Here is an 18362-nt window from a genome sequence, read left to right as displayed (position 1 = left end):
GCAAAGGCAGGGACTGGGAGAATGAAGAGCCGCCCACTGTGGGAGAAAATCAGGTTCGAGACCATCGAAGGCACCTGAAGGTGTACAAGTCCATGGGACCTGATGAGATCCATCCGTGGGTCCTGAGGAAACTTGCGGATGAAGTTGCTAAGCCACTATCCATCGTATTTGAGAAGTCGTGGCAGTCTGGTGAAGTTCCCACTGACTGGAAAAGGGGAAACATAACCCCCATTTTTAAAAAGGGGAAAAAAGGAAGACCCGGGGAACTACAGGCCAGTCAGTCTCACCTCTGTCCTGGGAAGATCGTGGAGCAGATCCTCCTGGAAGCTATGCTAAGGCACATGGAGGACAGGGAGGTGATTGGTGACAGCCAGCATGGCTTCACCAAGGGCAAGTCCTGCCTGACTAACCTAGTGGCCTTCTGTGATGGAGTGACTACGTCAGTGGACAAGGGAAGAGCTACGGATGTCGTCTATCTGGACTTCTGTAAGGTCTTTGACACGGTCCCCCACAACATCCTTCTCTCTCAATTGGAGAGATATGGGTTTGATGGGTGGACTGTCCAGTGGATGAGGAATTGGCTAGATGGCTGCATCCAGAGGGTAGTGGTCAATGGCTCAATGTCCAGATGGAGACTGGTGACGAGTGGTGTCCCGCAGGGGTCCGTATTGGGACCAGTACTGTTTAATATCTTCATCAATGACATAGACAGTGGGATCGAGTGCACCCTCAGCAAGTTTGCAGATGACACCAAGCTGAGTGCTGCGGTTGACACTCCAGAGGGACGGGATGCCATCCAGAGGGACCTGGACAAGCTCAAGAAGTGGGCCCGTGTGAACCTCATGAGGTTCAACAAGGCCAAGTACAGGGTCCTGCATCTGGGTCGGGGCAACCCCCGCTATCAATACAGGCTGGGTGACGAAGATGTCCCTGCTCATTGCAGGGGGGAGTGGACTAGATGACCTTTAAAGGTCCCTTCCAACCCAAACTATTCTATGATTCTATGATTCTGTGAAAATAAGACAGCAGGCAACAAGACTCTAGAATAGGATTGTTTAGAATTAAAAATGTAAAATATCTGCCAACACCATTTTGATAAAGCCACTTTTTGTGTGAAACAACAATCAGCATACATCCTTACCAACAGATCCCAACACAGTGATGAGAGCACAGAAAAGACATACAGCACCTATCCCAGCAGAATCCTAGCACCACACTAATAACATATTCTATGTTATTAGGCCTGGATTTGATTAAAACTTCATGTATTAACACCGCTACAAGATTGTATACTGGTAGAAGCATTCTTTGTCAGTACTTGCAAGTAATAAATCCCCCTAATAAGTCAGAGGTAGATGCCTAAAATAACCCCATATCCATTTTTAAAAACAATTATTCATAGTACTAGGAAGATTAAAAGTGTACTAATTGTGTGGTTCTAGCCAGACTATTAAAGAAGAGACATTAATATCTGCTGTGCCAGCTGAATTCAAATTAACCCAATTTTTACATGTTAATTAAACCAGCTATTTTCTTCTTATTGTATTTTTGCTCCCTAAGTAGACTAGCCTGCTAGTGATTCCCAACAGATCTATTCTAACAACAATGACGTATTCATTTACTTCTATTATGACCACACAATACAGTAACTGAGCTGTAATTTTTCACAGTCAATTACACATGTGATTCTTAATGCTTAAAGATGCTGAAATAATGTGTACTACATAGCCATATGCTCACTTCTCTATACTGCACAAGGGTAGTTGCCTGGGTAACACATTTTCTCTCCAGTTTATCATCACCCTTTTGGGTTTAGCGTAACCCTTCACTGAATATCATTAGGTGTCATTAAACAGCACATATTAACATGGACTTCAATATACTACTTAAGAGTTATTTTATCTAACTAAACAAGTGCTCATTTATGTTACCAAAGCAGAGAAAAGCCTAGTGATTTTAACAGTGCAAAGAGAGGAAGCTGAAATGTTTATGAAATTTTACTTCAGTCTTGAAGATATCCTACCCAACTGGTCAAAGTCTTCCTTCACCTTCACATCCTCATTAACAGTGCCAACACTGCACACTTCATTCAGGAAGACTGAAAACCAGGTATTTTAAAAACATCCACATACAAGAGCTACAGTCCAAACACAACAACTGGGTATGGTGCAGCAAGACCACTATTTACTACCCTCTCCGTTCTTCCATGCTGCTTCTTCTGGTGCTCACACCCATGGTATTTAGGCACTACATAGACATGATGCATTCCCACCAGAGAAAGTCCGCATGTAGCCATGCAAAGAAAAAAAGCCATTACCTACTGTAATAATACATACAAATGCAATGATGAAGAGGTTTCTTCAGAAATCAATGCATATGTTTTTACTGTATCAGCAATTTAAACATGATAACATAATGGGACACAAATTGAAGCTACATCTATTATTTTACGCTGCAACCTAGGTAAACTAAGTATAGTGTAAATTGGTGCATTAGAGGATAAATTTATATCCAATAATAATGGAAAATGCTGGCATTTCCAAGTGTTATTTTTGAATAGTTTGTCCTTTCTAAAAATAAAGCATACAGCATTTCTCAGTAAAGTGTTAGTTACTACAGTCCAAACAGAGATGTGCAGTAAATACTTATTTTGTTAGACAGATGTTTAAAAGTACAACAAAAGACTGGAAAACAATATGTTATAGTAGGCAGGATGGAAAATGCCTGGCCTGTTGCTGATAGGCCTTGAGAAAGCCACTGTATTTTGGGAGAGCTTCTGATCCAGCTGAAGCCAAATGAAGCATTTTTTTTCAAGTAAAATTAGGAATAAGAAGCTTAAGGCTAGGAACCAGTCAAGGCTCTTAAGTTCATTTCATACAAACTACAGCCACGTGATATTTAAAAAAAATCTGTGTTATTACCAGTCGACTACTTTGAAAGGCTTCTCTGGCCATTGGCAAGAAAAGCATTTCCTTTTCTTAAAGGAAACCTTAAAAAGATGCCTCCATAAGAGGACAGAAGGAAAGCCTACCTCCAAATAACCCTATGCCCTGACTTAAGATGGAGGCAAAACTTGCTCCCATGGCAACAGATATTCACTGAACACAAGAGTCTGCCTTAAGTGGTCTCGTACCTTTGTCACACCACCAGCAACTCCTGTAGATACCCTCAAATCCTTAAGCTCTGGCAATGCAGGAATCATGCTAGAGCTACATGAGAGATTTTGTCCACAGCAACCACAGTGAGACTGTACATAAGAGCTACTGTTCTTTATACTTCACACGCAGGACTTCTTCAGTTCTGGTGTAAGCAACTCTTCGCCTATCTATTTGCTCTGCTCGTGAGTCAGAAGCTCTTGTGCTGTCTGCCTTTCACCCGTGTGACTTATCCATTTTAGTATTTCTCATTGATTACACTTGGTACCTATACCCAACTTTTCACCAAAATCAGAAGGAGTTAAAAAACATTTTTAAAAGTGCTAGGAACAACCCTGGTGATTCTGGGCTCAGACCCTTTTGGTAAAGAGTGGTCATGCTCACCAATAATGAAGAACAGACACTTCTTCAGAGCAAAACCGGGATCCAAGACAGTAGATAAATGCTTCTAGAAATATCCTAGCAGTATTTTTAGAACCGCACTACTTTAAGCCACTAACACTATAACAAAATTAACTTGTCATTGCTCTTGCAAGCTACCTTCTATTTTATACTAGAAATAAAGCTGAATTATTGAACAGACTCTCATGACCTTAACACGTGTAAGTCTCTAAACACTGACCAGCCTATTAAAAATGAACACTAACAAAAGCAGTTTTGTACTTCACTTCAAAACTGGGAGCTCTGGACTGCCCAGTTGGTAAGAATTCAACAGAAGACCAGTAGGTCTTATTGCCATTCCTAGGAGATTTCATTCCAGGAACCAAAAAGCAAGTGACCCTTGCTTCAGACGATCACTCTGCGAATTACTTTATACACCACTAGAACAAGGTACGAATGCCTGGCCGCATGGCAAAAAATGCTACAATACCAAAGGTTACAGAGATTAATGCTACTCACTTTCTGAACTTTTCTCCATTCTTTCACATATTAGTATAGCAGCTAAACAAGAAGACAGCCTGAATACCAGAAGAGACCCTCCAAAGACATGTTAGGAACATGCAGTCCCCTGTCACTGCACAGTGTGGACTGCAGAAACAGTCCTTACCCATGTCAGAAAGCGACAATTAGAAGCCTCAATACTACACCGCAAAACTCCTGCAAGATCACGCCAAGTTATGAAATCCCAAAATTGTCAACAAGTTCACATAGGCTACATTTTGTTCTTCCTGACACCAGCTTCTGCTTGTGAAGGAGATCCAAATCACAAGGTATGGATTATACTCTCAATCTTCTTATTACCAAATGGATTTGAAGCCGTGCAATTTGGAAAATGCCATTTTTGCAGGCATCGAACCAAAGGAAGAAATCTGAGAAATGTTTAATGTTTTTAGTCAAACACTATCTGAAGCCACCACTTTCTTGCTGCCATCATGCCAATGTTACCAACATAACCTGTTACAGAATTCTTTTACCGGGATAACAATCATCCCATTAACTTGTCTGCAAGGTTTAAGGTGTCTGGCTGCCAGATATATGAGGCTGGCTGAGGGAAAAAGAGAGCACAGAAACTATGGCAAAAGTTCTCAGTTATGCATGCATCTGTTCCCTAGGAAGCCTGCATTCTCTAGTCATGCTTTATTTACTCACATTTTGCTCTCTGCAACCACTGATATGAGTCATGCCTGAAGTTTTCTGGTTTCTAAAAATGCCATAACTACAGACTTTAAGTCCATAGCTAATTATTCTAAAGTTTCTCTAAAGATACTTTAAAGGCAGGGTTCAAAAAATGCATTTATATGGGTGAAGAGACAGCTTGCCTGGGCAAGTACCAAAAGGAAAAGCTAGGATTTCATTAAAGAAGGGGGAGGAAGATGGAGGGGTAGCTAATCTTGCCTATTGGCAAAGTCAGCCTTTCAAATGCAAACCATGTGCAACCAACTTCACTGCTGTCTTCCCAAGATTGCAAAGTGGTACCCTAAATACCTTAGTTGCTACTCCTCCCTCTTAAGGGAAAAAACCAGTGGCAAAAACCTTTAACAGTGCTATGGCAAAACAAAGCAGGGGCACTTCTTTCTACGAGCTCTTCCTACACCATCTAAAGTTATTTTGGATTGCTATTTGAATGTGTTTGTGACAAATACATAAAGTAAACAAAGACAGAAAGACTCGCGGAAGGAAAGGAAAGAGGGAGTTAGGGGAGCCAGCCAAAAACCATGAAAGGTTCAATGAATTAAAAATACATAGTAGACAGAAAATGGTTTGCTCAGCTAAACAGTACATGCAGCCCAAAACATTGTTTCTACAGTATCTACTTAAAAGATACTGTATTCCTTTATGTATCTGCAGGCAAAAAAAAAAAAGCAAAACCCAAAACCAAACCCCACCAACCTTCAGGGATGAGATTGTTTTGGAAGAATGGTTTTGTATTTTTTAAATGAACAACATAAAAAGAAAAAAAAAACCACAAAAAAAACACTTACCCATCTTTTGTCTGATCCACCACACCTGCAAGGAGCTGTACAGTGCTTGCATTAGGCAAACCATCTCCAATTATCTTCAGGTACCGTGTGACAAAGTCATTTGGAGACATGAAGAATTCCCCATTCTTCTCCACACTTGCATACTGTTAAATGAATACAATATTTAGTGCCTCAAATACATCTTTCTCCAGGTATTTAATACCACTATCCATAGTTTCCAGTCAGGAGCAGGCTTACGTTACAACAGACAAGACAGTTCTGCTCTGAAGAACCTACAGCCTACACCCAAACAGGAGAGAGTAAGTGGGGAGTTACTCGAGCAGCTGAAAGCTTGGCTTCCCAGCCAGAAGAGTGGCAGATATGTAATTACTTGTTTACCATGTCAACAATTTCTCCATGGTAGTCTAGAAAGAGTTAATACTCCAGTACCGAATGCTTTTTTGAAGTTGAACAAGAAGCACACGTGCAAACATGTACGTGGCACCTCCGGCCCACTGAAACTATAACAGCAACAGGATACTCCAGCATATTTTGTTTATCTGAAATTACTGCTTTGGGATGAGAAAGTAGGTTTACACCTATGAAATGACTTTACAGTGCTAGTGGAGTAGATGATCCCCCAGGAGTGTCCACCTGGGGGTGCTGTTCTGGAGGAACTCCACCGCATCACCTTGAGCCACGGCTGGTCTATAAGTAAAGGAGAACCTACAGATATATTCCTCCTTGGTTGAACTGCTGAAAGGAGGCCAGAGAATAAGCATTTGCAGAAAAATGTAAGAGAAAGCAAGACCTTGGACACTTCAGCATACTGCAGAAACAAGAAAAGGGGTCCGAGACCTTACCAAACACCACCGGCCTACCTTACTCCCGCTTGTTACCATAGTTACTGGCATACTACTCCAGAAACAGCACTCAACAGACCCAAGTGTATTTGCTCCTAAGGGAAGCCTCCAGTAACATGTTACATATCAAGGAAAAGGAATATTAAAATATTTTGAAGATAATAAAGAAATAAATAAAATTGCCTTTGTTACCGCCCTTACCCTGATTCCTCAGTCATTCCTCAAAGTTTAAAGCCCTCATTTTCTGTAGAAGGATAAACTTGAAATCAACCCTAAAAATGTTTTTCAAGGAAAGAAAAAGGATAAGGACAATAATTAAGAGGAAAAGAAATGCCAGGCAACATTTGCAGAACCATGTGTTGGCTTTAAGGGAAACAGGCCTGTCTCAGGATAACAAATGTGCACTGAGAACAGGAATGCAACTGTTAATTTCTTATTCTCTTTTAAGCTAAGGTAGGATGATAAACCATTGTTGCAGCTCCCCACAGAGCATTATCCACCCTAAAGTAATAAATAAATTAGATGCCTATTGCTATTTTGTAGCGTACTTCAAAGACGCATGTTTTGGTTTACATTGCTATTGCTCTGCTAAGGAAAGGAAACTGCCAGGTTTCATTTCACAGAGCCACACTGGTGCCTGCAGAGTACCGTTATACCTGCTGTAGGCATATAACTCTCAGAGGGATGCCAAAGTGTAACAGTAAGTAGATTATTTTATTCTAGTGCTATATAAATACAGTCTTCAGGTACAGCAATATCTTCAAGAAACAAGGCTTCAGAGAAGCAAGCCCAAACAAAACATAACTTGCTTTGGCATCTATATATTAGTTAGCATTTAAGGATTCGTGTTTCAATAGACACTGTTCGTAATGCAAGCTTTCTAGTTGATATGCTGCAAGGAATTTTCAACTGTATACTTTTATAAGAACTAGCAGATCAATTGATTTCGATGTAATCATTTGCAGGGAGACAGAATCTTTCAGAATCCCAGCCTCAAAAACTTTTAACACAGCTGCTATTGAGAAACAAATCAAATAAGTCAGACAGCCTATGCTTCTATATTTCATCTTTTTCTTCCAGGCTAACCCCCTGCTAGGGCACTCAATAACAGAAAACAGCACAAGGTTTCAGTGTCCCCCTGTTTCTTGTCACTGTGATTTACTAAAGTGTATTTGAAATCCAATCACGTACTCTATACTACATATAGAAAATGACCTCAGAAAATGTCAGCTTGATCACTTTGACTAAAATCTAATCTCTTAGGGGTTATGGTAGAAGACTCAGAAAAAGTAGAGTTACTCTTGGAAATTATCATAACAAAAAGAGAAAAACATCAATTCTATTGGTTTTGGAGGAGAGACATTAAAAAAATGGTTCTTTACAATTGTATTTTTCCCCACTTTGGCAATTATACCCACAGAGAATTTGATATTATACAATAGTACTTAATGGCTTTTTGGTAACTTATTTCCATACATTTTAGATAGTCAAGTATTAACCAGTTCAACCCCATTTTAAATAAGATTTACAAACATTTTACTGGGGGTTTGATGTATTAAAAATGCTAAAAGTTGACTGTAATCAACTGTATTTAAACTGATAGCTTCGCATTTATTTCTACACAGTGGCTACCATTCCTACCTGGGAATCATATTTTTTAATTCTTAATTGAAGTAGAAAGAATTGCTGTCAAGCAATTTTATAAGTGAAGATCCCACAATCCGCAGAAGCAACTGTATCACTTAAAATCATCTGAAGCAGCTTAATTAACACTCTGGCCATCGCTTATCTGTAGAGCACAAAACAACATACCACATTCACTCATCCTTTTTCCTTCTCAGTAGTAAGCTGCACGACAATTTCTGTATTACACTGAACAAAACATTCAGCTCGTATTTCATTACTCCGCTTATTGAGACCCCTTCTTTAAGTGGAAGGGGAAGCAGAAAAGGATGAAGAAGGAGCTGGAGGTGGTATTTAGTGTGCTCAACTATGACCCATTCAATCCACTAAAACTGAAAGCTGAGGGAGCTACAATCTTCAGGAACGCAAGAGAGGTGAATACCCACAGGCAGGTAGGAAACAACTTTCACACTATTCTCAGCAAACCAACCAACCCCCTCACCACAACTGAGTGCTGCCTCACATTGCAGAAGGGACCAGGCTTCTCTCTACCATGTTTATTCCCCTCCTCAATGCTACCATCTTCTTGGGTCAACGGTCTACTCCCTGTCTGCCCTTTCTGCTGCTCTTCAAGCATTTGCCTCTGAAAATCCCATTATCCCATTCTTTTTCAAGACTCTTTTTGCTCTCCTGACAGATACAAGTTCCAGGACTTAATAAGTTAAATCCTGGCTTTCTTAACTGAAAATCTGATTTCAGAGCTATAAATACTGACAGTATATGATAAAACTATAAATACTCGCAATATACATAGTGACACCTACAGATATTGTTAATAATAGCTCACAAGGGACAATGGAAAACATGCTAAGAAGTGCAGGGAGCGTGGGGCCTGACGCTGGAGAGAAGGAAGGTGGAGGGAGGAACTCTGAAAGGTATGAGCTCTCTTAGGCACTCAACCCCTTCATAAAAATAATTCAGATCCAACAGCTCCCTGTAGCACTGCGGCACCTATCTCACATATATTCTCCAGACCCACTAATTTCTGTACTCGTTTTTCATACCAGACTACAAACTAATACAGACACTGTACTAATGAATCTTAGGCAGGTTAGGAATAATTATTTAAATTTAGGAAATGGGTCAAAGAAAGCTATATTCCAGCAAAACTCTAAAGCACACTTCGCTCAAGTATACAAGTACACGAGTAATTTCATTGCTTGCATACTTCTACAGCAGGCAAACACAGAAGGAATTTTAGTGAAATAATAAATATGGCCACCACTTCACAAGGTGAGCTTCCCAACACTTCTACAAATTAGAGAAGAAGAGATAACCCTGAAAGAAGGAAGGAAGCAAGGATGGGAGAAGAAAGTTTACCAAATGGTCTAACAGCAAGATGTCTACACGTACATTTTACCATGTGTAGGAACAATATTGAAACTCCCACCCCATTCTCCGAACAATGTGGTTTTTTTCTAAGATAGTAATACTTCTTCTGAGTCAATACAATAATCACTCAGGAATCTATCTGACTTCTTGGTGAGCATTGTTCAATTCTGATAATGGTATTTAAGTCTAACATGGTAATAATACAGTGAATGATTAATGGTTGGAAAAACTATCAAGAGTTGTATGCTGCAATAAAGGAGCAAAAGATACGAAAAATTTAAGCAGAAAGAGTAAAATATTTACTTTATACGTACCTTCAAAAATATTGTTTTCAACTCAGCTGGATCAGCTCTCTTGGTTAGAGCCACCTACAGGTAAATACAATTACATTAATATGCATAATTTATACAAAAGATGTCAAAGTGTCATTTAAAAGGAAGAATTCAAACAACAGAACAAGTGATGAAAGTAAATGTTCACCTTAGATAAATTAGGTACTGCTTTAGCTGGCCATGCTTATTTTACTCAGTTCACATTTACACTAAGTTAGTCATCATTTTTGTTGTAACTGCTTCCCTTATGCAACCCTGCAATTCTTAAACAAGCACACATTAACAAGTCATAAAGATATTCAAGTATCAAATCTTTTCAACATACCTCTCTGCTGGGATTCGGCATTATACCATCTTTACCATATAGATTTTTATACTTCCAGCATCTTTCATCTAAGGATTTCAGAGTACCGTATGCAGCCCCCAACTGATAGATAGCAAGAATAAAATGCTCAGACTTACAAACTTGTCCAAGAAAGAAACTCCCTAAAAGACTGAATTCCAATGTAATTATTTGGTTTACTGGTACTCCTACCGCCTACTTTCAACATTTTAAACTATTTAAACTTACAGCGTAGACCTTTTTGATGAGGTAAATTCAGAAAGCACAGTATCTAGATTTTTCTGCAGATCACACAACTAGCCAGTTCCAACTAAAATCTAGGTTACATTTATCACCACAAACCCAAAGTAATTAGCTTTTTTTCCCCAAAAAAAACACTGAATTAAAAAATATTCTATATCCACTATGGAGTAAGCCCATCAGTATTTTCCTTGTTGACATACTGTGCCATCCATTTGCTGCTTTTGGCAGAAAGTGGATTCATCCCCTCAGTCTGTGCCTTCTATAGAGTTTCCCTTTCTTTCTCCAGGATACTTTGATAAAATCTTGCTTGCCAACATAATAACCATCATCTGATAAGTCAATTCAGCACATCAATCTCTTTCTATTTAAAAAAGTATTACTTTGCAAGCAAACCTGGATTTTCAAAAAACTTGTGAAAACGTTTCTGTAATGGGGAATGAACAGCCAAAGGGCAAGACGTAAAATCTTACCCTCACCGAAGAATTAAACATCAGAAACGTTATCAATAAAACATGACTCCACACTTTGTTGACTCGCCAGAGCAATGGCAGACTGTAAAGGCGAATGTGACTGCAAGTGCATTTCTAGTAGCACACTAGACTACTGCCGAAAATGGTAGGAGTTTGTGTAAGTCTGTTCAACAATATTATACCCTCACACATACATTTAATGAAGAATCTTTAGTAAGTTTTTCCTCACCCAAAAGGGGTCATCTAAAAACAAACAAAAAAAGACAAAAAAAAAAAAAAACCACAAAAAACCCCAGAGTATTTTAAGAAAAGTGTATGAATAAGGTTTCTCATAAAATTTTAGAAGTTTTTTTAAAAGGCAAAAACCACACCTGAAGTTATGCTAGGTCTCAACTGACAGAGTTCACAGCTGGAGTCCCAATTCCGTGTTTGCACAGAAATCCGTGTGGAGGCAGTTGTAAAAAATCAAAGTGTAATCGTGAAGCTGGGAATCTAAAATGTGTATTTTCTAAAGTACAAGCTGTCCTAAATGTAATCACTGTTTAGTAAGCAGAGATTTAACCCCATTTGTAAAAATCTGGTATTCTAGAGCAATTGGGAACTTTGTGGAAAGAAGAAAACCCCAACATTTCTATACTGCTGCAATGCAGAATCTTGCCACTATACAGGCAAACAAAAGACACTTCAAACATCTGTATCCATTAAATACATAATCGGTATCACACTTAATCTGCCTTAAAGTTTAAATTTTATGCTTTCCCAGAAATCTAAGCCTAAAGAAACCAGGGATGAAAAGAACAAAGGAACAGGGTACATGCCGATGGCTGAACCTCCACTCATTTTCCTTTGGTTTCACTCACATTAACCATCTCGGGAAACTCGGAAGACAAAACATGCTCACAGCCCAGCTGCCATTTTTCAGCCCCTTTTTGATTATGGGGGGATTTGGTTGGGTTTTTTTTACAGCAAGTTTCTTTCAAACCGTACACTGAAAGACAGGCTAAAGCTGGCCAGGTCAGCATTGCAGACCAGCAGCCCAAGCAGAAGCTGCAGACCACATCTTCCCCCTATTTCCTGCAGTCTACTTCGACACCCTTCCATTTCCCAGGAAACAGGAGAGGAAAGGGATGGTTAGCACTGCGTCATGGGTTTGTTCATGTGTCACCCACCAATCTCCATTCTGAGAGGTCTTTTTCATCCCAAGCAAGGAAAAGAGCCTCTATGACGTTACGTTACAGCTTCAGGAGGACCAATGGTAATGCAGCCATACCAGTGCTAAGAGGAGAAGTATTTAATTCAGCCTTTCATCCATCCCCAGCTGTGGGTGAAGCTGAAGCTGCACACACAGACACGAGAACTGATCCTGATGACAGGCGTACCTAGCAGATTCCCCTTCTGGAAAAGGTCAAAATATCACTTTCAATATCATTCTGAAAATTGTTCCCAGTTATGTTAGCAGTTGAAGGTGGGCTAAGTAATCTGATGCCAAGACTGCAAGCCAACAGGTAGCATGCCTGATGAAAAGTGACCCACAGACACAAGCTGCTTCTCCTTCAGTCAACTCAGGTGACATTTACTGACTTTCATATAACTGGGCTTAGGTGATGTGTTTTGTTACTGGAAAGACTTCTCCCTTCCACTTTCTCCTCTCTCCATAAAGACAAAAATCAGCCTGAGATAAAACCATCTATGAGCTGGTAGGCATGACATCTCTCTAATTGTGTGAGGAGGCATTTGATAAAGCAGATCTGAGGGAAATAATGTTTGCTACTGCTCTCTACAAAGAGATGCTTTGTAACAGACACTAACACTTTAAAAAAACCAGTAACTTTTATTAAGTAAGGTTCAGTGAAGAAAGCTCTCCAACAAACAACATCTATTTTAAAAAAAAACAGGAGACAAAATGGAGTACAGAAACTGAAGTGCAGGATTATAACAAAGTCAGGACATGCTGCAGAAAAGACTGGGATAACATACAGAAAATGTCAGCAGGGATTTGCATTCCTAAAGTAGGTACTTGAAAGTTTTAGCCAACACGTGTATATGTGCACTATACTGTATATGAAGAACCAGCCAGCACCGTACATCTCAGGCAATATAAGAACCGAATTTAAAAATGCCGAATCCCTTCCACTATCAATGACGTTCAGCAAAGGGAGACAGAGAGTGCACAGAGAAAGGGAAAGCTCTGTAAGTGAGGGCCAGTAACACACACGGGTTGATTTGCACACTGGAGCTGTTCCTATCTTTAGACTCCCTTGCACCTTGATCTTAATTTCAGCCCATTTTCTCCAGCAGGGCTCTTTTCTCCTTGTTGACTTATGCTCGATTTACACTGACACGCATTTTCAGTCTCACTTCCACCCTCAACAACAAATGCAAACAGTCTTCCCAGAAAAATATTTCTGTACAGCAACACAAGAAAACAGAATCTACTGGGAATCAAAGAAAACTATACTACATTTCTAATCAACTCTATTAATATATTTGTCATGCACAAGGCAGAAGGAACAAGTTGTCAGATGGTATGTGATATCAAAAGATACAAAAGGACTAATAAAGTAGTGAGTGTGCTCCACCCAGTAAAGAACAACAACATGGGTGGGCAAGAGGGAAAAAGGGCAGTAGGAAAATCAGAATTAATGCCAATATAGCATTAACGTAAGTCTGACCTTGTCACCTTTGTGGTAAAGATCACTCTAGTAGCCACTGCTTGGATACAGTAGAAAGGTGATGGGGAACCAGGAACACTTGGGTATTGCTACAATATGCCAGAAAGTTTATTGGGACAACAGCAAGTTCTAACCAAAGATAAAGAGATAAACATCTCTAATACTGTTTCTTCCTCACAGTTTAACCTGAATACAGCTCAAGTGTGAAGGAGAAAGTTGACGGAGGTAAAGATGTCCCCCTCTACCTCATTATCTTTAAAAACTCCAGACACAGAGCAGGTAAGACGCTGGAGAGCAGCCCTTCTCCAAGCAGCGAACCGGAGCTGTGGCAGGGCTGCCTCACTGCCGGGCACTGGTGAGCTCAGTCTGTTTAATTCTAGAGAACACCATCTACAGGCATGTACAAGAGAAGATGTTTGATGAAAGGCCTAACAAGTGATCACAAGCTCTAGTAGCTTCATGTTGAAATTAAGATTTTTTTTTTAAAGTTCTTCCATTCTTAAACAAGACTAAAGAATGCAACGTATTTGGCACCACTGAAAGACCTCAAATCAAGATTGAAACCTCATGTCTTCTAGAGGTATTCTTCAGTTTCATCACAAGTTATTGAGTCCACCTGTAAGACTCAAACACATGTGGCCCAGTTTATGTAAGAGGTCGGATTAGATCATCATAATGTTTCCTTCTGGCTAAAAGTATACATATACACTCAAAATGTGCGACTCCAAAGGAGATCAAGCCAGGGTTTGACCTTACATTCTTGTTTAAATGAGTGACTGCAGTATCAGAAACCAGTTGAAGTGCAGTTACTGGCCAAGTTTGAATTCAGACCAGAAACCTTTTAATGCTGTGTATTATGCTAAAACAACACTCCAGTTTGTATTTTAATGCAACTAACTCGCTTACATTGATGAGAATCACCTTCTTCCATATTTACACTAATACTACCACAAACATACACAATCATTCTTCTAACCTAGCAACTTGCCTTGGTCACTCTTCCTCACCACACACAGCATCGTAAGTTACAAGTGTTCTGCATCAACATCTGTCCAGAGCAGTGTCTCCTGTTTCAGCTGCCCCAATAACCACTTCTTGTTAGCCCAACATGCTTCAGCATATTCTCACCTCAGCAAAAGCACAGTTGTTCCTTTTGTACGACAGAATCCAAGTAAAAGAACTCAACTGTGACCTGAAATGGAAAGCAATCTACGCAGAACTCAGCATCACGGGGAAGTTTGCAAGCAAGATGTGGACCAGCACACCAAGCAGGGAACCAGACAACTGCAAGGAGAGCTGGCACAACATGCAGACCAAAAAGACCTTCTTGCCAGACCTCCCTAATGGTAAGCAAAGTATTTCTCCTAGGAAAATATAATCAGATGGCATTTGGCATACCTACCCAAAGGCTTAGGGTAAGAAGCACTGTAAGAGAAGCTGATAACTACTAAGCAGGTACTTCTATGACATTCAGTCTGATCAGTCAGAACACAGTCAGCCTTGAGACAAACACATTTATTTTCTAAAAACAGTTCTCATCCTCAGAGTCAAATGTTACAATTACATTTTGCAAAAGTGTAACCCTACACTAAGTAGCAGTTACTGCATTCCTTTGTCTAATAACACCTAGCTAAGCTAAGAAAAAGAAAAGTTATTAACACTAATCAATAAAGTCTTCTTGGATCCTACAGGCTGATTCAGTATGCAGAGCTACAGAATAAACACTACTGAAACTAGAGAGTTGTGCTGAGTCTACCCCACACAATGGTAAAGCAGAATAAAATTTGCTAGCTAAGAGACAGCAAATCTCAAGCAAAACTATTTGCATCCATCTTCACTCTGTCACAATTATAAATCTCTGGGCAATTCCCAGTCCGGCTTCTGCACTATGATAAGTGGAAGCCTCACTTCCCCCAAGTGCATCAAAGCTAACAGACCTACTTTATTGGGCAATTACCTGCTAGCTTTGATCCTACTTTCAAAGTCCCAAAGCAAATGCAGCTGGCTTGTTCATAATATGGTTCTCACACAAGGAGATTCCCAATAAACCACAGTATTTTTGCACACAAACTGATTGGGGACCAACACACAGTTATCAATTACATACACACAGGAAAATGCTTGTCCAGTTTGTCCCATGCTTCCAAGTAGGTACGGAAACAAAGGTGGGAGTAGTATATATCTTAAGGAAAACTGCTACAAGAATTTCCAAGAATAGCTAATTAATGCTATGTAAAAAGACTTTTAGACTGTGTACTTCTACAATTTTCCTACTTAAAGACCTGGAAAACAGAAGGACCATAAAACTATCCTGATACTAAGGTAAAAATAGCTAGGCATTATCATTGCTCAGCAAAATTGTTTCACTCTGTGAAAAACAGAAATTTCTCTTTCACTTTTCATGTTGCTGTCAGAAAAAGCTCAGCTCTCCAATCACTTTCTCTACCTATCTATCATAAAGTGCTACAGTACTTTGCATCAGTCCATCTTCTTCCTCAAAGTAATATTCCCTATTGTCTCATAGCTCCTCTACAACACATTTTTACTCAGATGATCTTCAGGACTGTGATTCAGATACACAAGCAAGCTACTTTGCTATGGCCATTATGTAATATTAACATATCCCAATGTATCCCAGCAAACTAGAGCTCACCACTCACTTGAAGAAATGCAATAATTATACATAAGATATATTAGGGGTTCTTCAGTAAAAAAGTTTCTTTCCAAGTGAGCTACTAATGAGAATGGTCAAATGACATTTCCATCAACTCATGGGTATTTTTCAAAAATACCCCCCTCCTGCTCACCGCAGATGGATGGGATGATAGATGCTAATATAACAGATACTTTGCTCTCCCTTTTGCTTCCTTACACCTTTTGGAAATGGAGGCGTATCTAAGCATTATGAATGTCAACCTGCTAAAATGTATTTGGTGGCTACCTCAGCCCAGTTTATAGACTTTCCCTTTTGATTCTCCCAGGGCTTGTTCTGTTACAACAGTGCTACTGTACAACCAGTGCATTGACCATAATAAGCTCAAGACATCAACTGCCTCATGTTCATCTTCCAAACGCAGTCATCCCACTGCTAGCAATTCATCTTCTAGAGCTAAACTTCAGGCTTACATCTGGCAGGAAAACAGTCATCTCACCCAAAGAAGCAAAGGATAAGAAAATTCTCCAGTGTAACAGCAAGATCAAAAGTAATTCCTGGAGGAAGCAGAAGATTAGATGCCTGTTATCACTCAAAAATTGTCAGGGAGAAGTGGCAGACTATTAGGGCAGCATGAATTTTATCTGGCACCCAATGTTATTAGCATAAAATATGTATTTGGACCAGGATTAAGCAATGGGTAAGCCACAATTAAGACAGAAGGTCATTTAACACCATGGTTCTCACAAGGTGGCACCTTCAGGAAGCATTGTCTCACAGCTATGCAGAGCACCAGTGAGCTCTGGGAGAGCCATCACTGAATGCAACATACAAACTACTAACAAGCCTCTCCAAGGTCCCCATGCTCATGGTGTTCAAGGTTCCCAACAGCTCACAGCTCAACAGAGACAATCACTCCTGGTTTCACCTGGCTCCTAGCTCCAGCCCCCACCACCCAAATGCTCACTCTGCCCCTGGCATGGCACAAAGCAGCTTTTACACCCTAAAAGATCAGGTGCTTCTACCAAGACGAGTCAAAAGCAAAAGATTAAAAACAATAGATATGATGCTGTACCACCAGGGAACTTCTTGAGAGTCCTGCACTGCGCCTGACACTATGCAGTGCACACAGCAATGTAAAAAGAAGTGTCCCACACTTTATCTGATACCTTCATAAATTACAGAACCAAAACAGCAAACAATGGCAGGAATAGACACCCTGAACAGTGTTACAAAAGGTTTCTCTGTGATTTTCTCTCCCGGATGTCAATGCAATGGAAGTTATACTGCGACACAAGGTCCCAGTGAGTGAGCACGGTCGTTTGCAGCAATAAACAAAAACCTGCTGCCCTTTGAAGAAAGCAAGCCTGGAGCAGTGCCATACAGGGGTATCGTAACAGAATGATCTGGTCTTAGATAACTACTAATTCTGTGATAAGGAAAAAAAAAAGGGATGTGCAATCAGTGCCTATAAACTTGTGGAAAGGTCTGTCTCAAGTTGTTGCTAGAGTAACTGTTGTTATTTGTGACTTCATGCTTGTGAAGGAGCAAGTGAAAGAAATACGCTGGAGAAAAGTTCCTATACATTACATGTCTTGACTAATAATTGCGTGACAGGAATTATGTAGGAATAACTGACAGGTAAATGTATTTTGTTTCGGTATTGTGTTTTCTTCTTTGAACACAGAAGTTCACTTTTCAAGAGCCTATTTATAATCAAATCCATCTATTCAACTCTATTCAAAACGCTACACCTCAGCAGCTCAAAGAACTGGGAAGGGTGTGGGAGTGGGCATGAATCCTATGTGTGCATGGATCCAATTCTACAACCTTAAAAAGAACAAAAGACAACTGCACAATGGAAACAGCATCACACACATGAAGCAAACTTATTAAAGGCTATAAATGATGGGACTCAAAGAAAAGGTTAAGTCCTGCGGTCAGGAACCTTTCCTTATAGCTAACAAAAATAACAGCAGCATCCCAATACATACTTGGGCAAATAATAACATTGTGCTACTTGAAACAATAAGAAAAAAAAGCATAGGTTCTTTTTTTCTTTTCTTTTTTGGCTGTACAGCAGTCAGCACAGTGGAGTACTGGGCTATGGGGAGCATGCCCACGCTCTGTGACAGCTGAAAGAGTCACAGTAACTGTCAACATTTCCCAGATAAACATGCTAGTCAACCTCTGACTATGGAAAATCTGGACTTT

General features: G+C 39.9%; 1 protein-coding gene across 2 annotated transcripts in view; it reads right to left on the bottom strand.

Moving 5' to 3' along the window:
• Positions 1-18362, bottom strand: part of SLC25A13 (solute carrier family 25 member 13) — a 106033-nt gene that overhangs the window by 71380 nt on the left and 16291 nt on the right. For both annotated transcript variants that reach the window (XM_076331463.1, XM_076331464.1), the window contains 2 exons: positions 9750-9803; positions 5579-5721 (listed from right to left, as the gene is read on the bottom strand). In XM_076331463.1, the coding sequence (XP_076187578.1) occupies positions 5579-5721; positions 9750-9803 (197 nt within the window). The remainder of the gene's footprint in view (positions 1-5578; positions 5722-9749; positions 9804-18362) is intronic.

This window comes from Aptenodytes patagonicus, chromosome 2 (assembly GCF_965638725.1).
Source record: "Aptenodytes patagonicus chromosome 2, bAptPat1.pri.cur, whole genome shotgun sequence".
NCBI classification, from domain to species: domain Eukaryota; kingdom Metazoa; phylum Chordata; class Aves; order Sphenisciformes; family Spheniscidae; genus Aptenodytes; species Aptenodytes patagonicus.
Note: the sequence above shows the minus strand (reverse complement) of the source record. Positions and strands in the feature narration are given on the sequence as shown.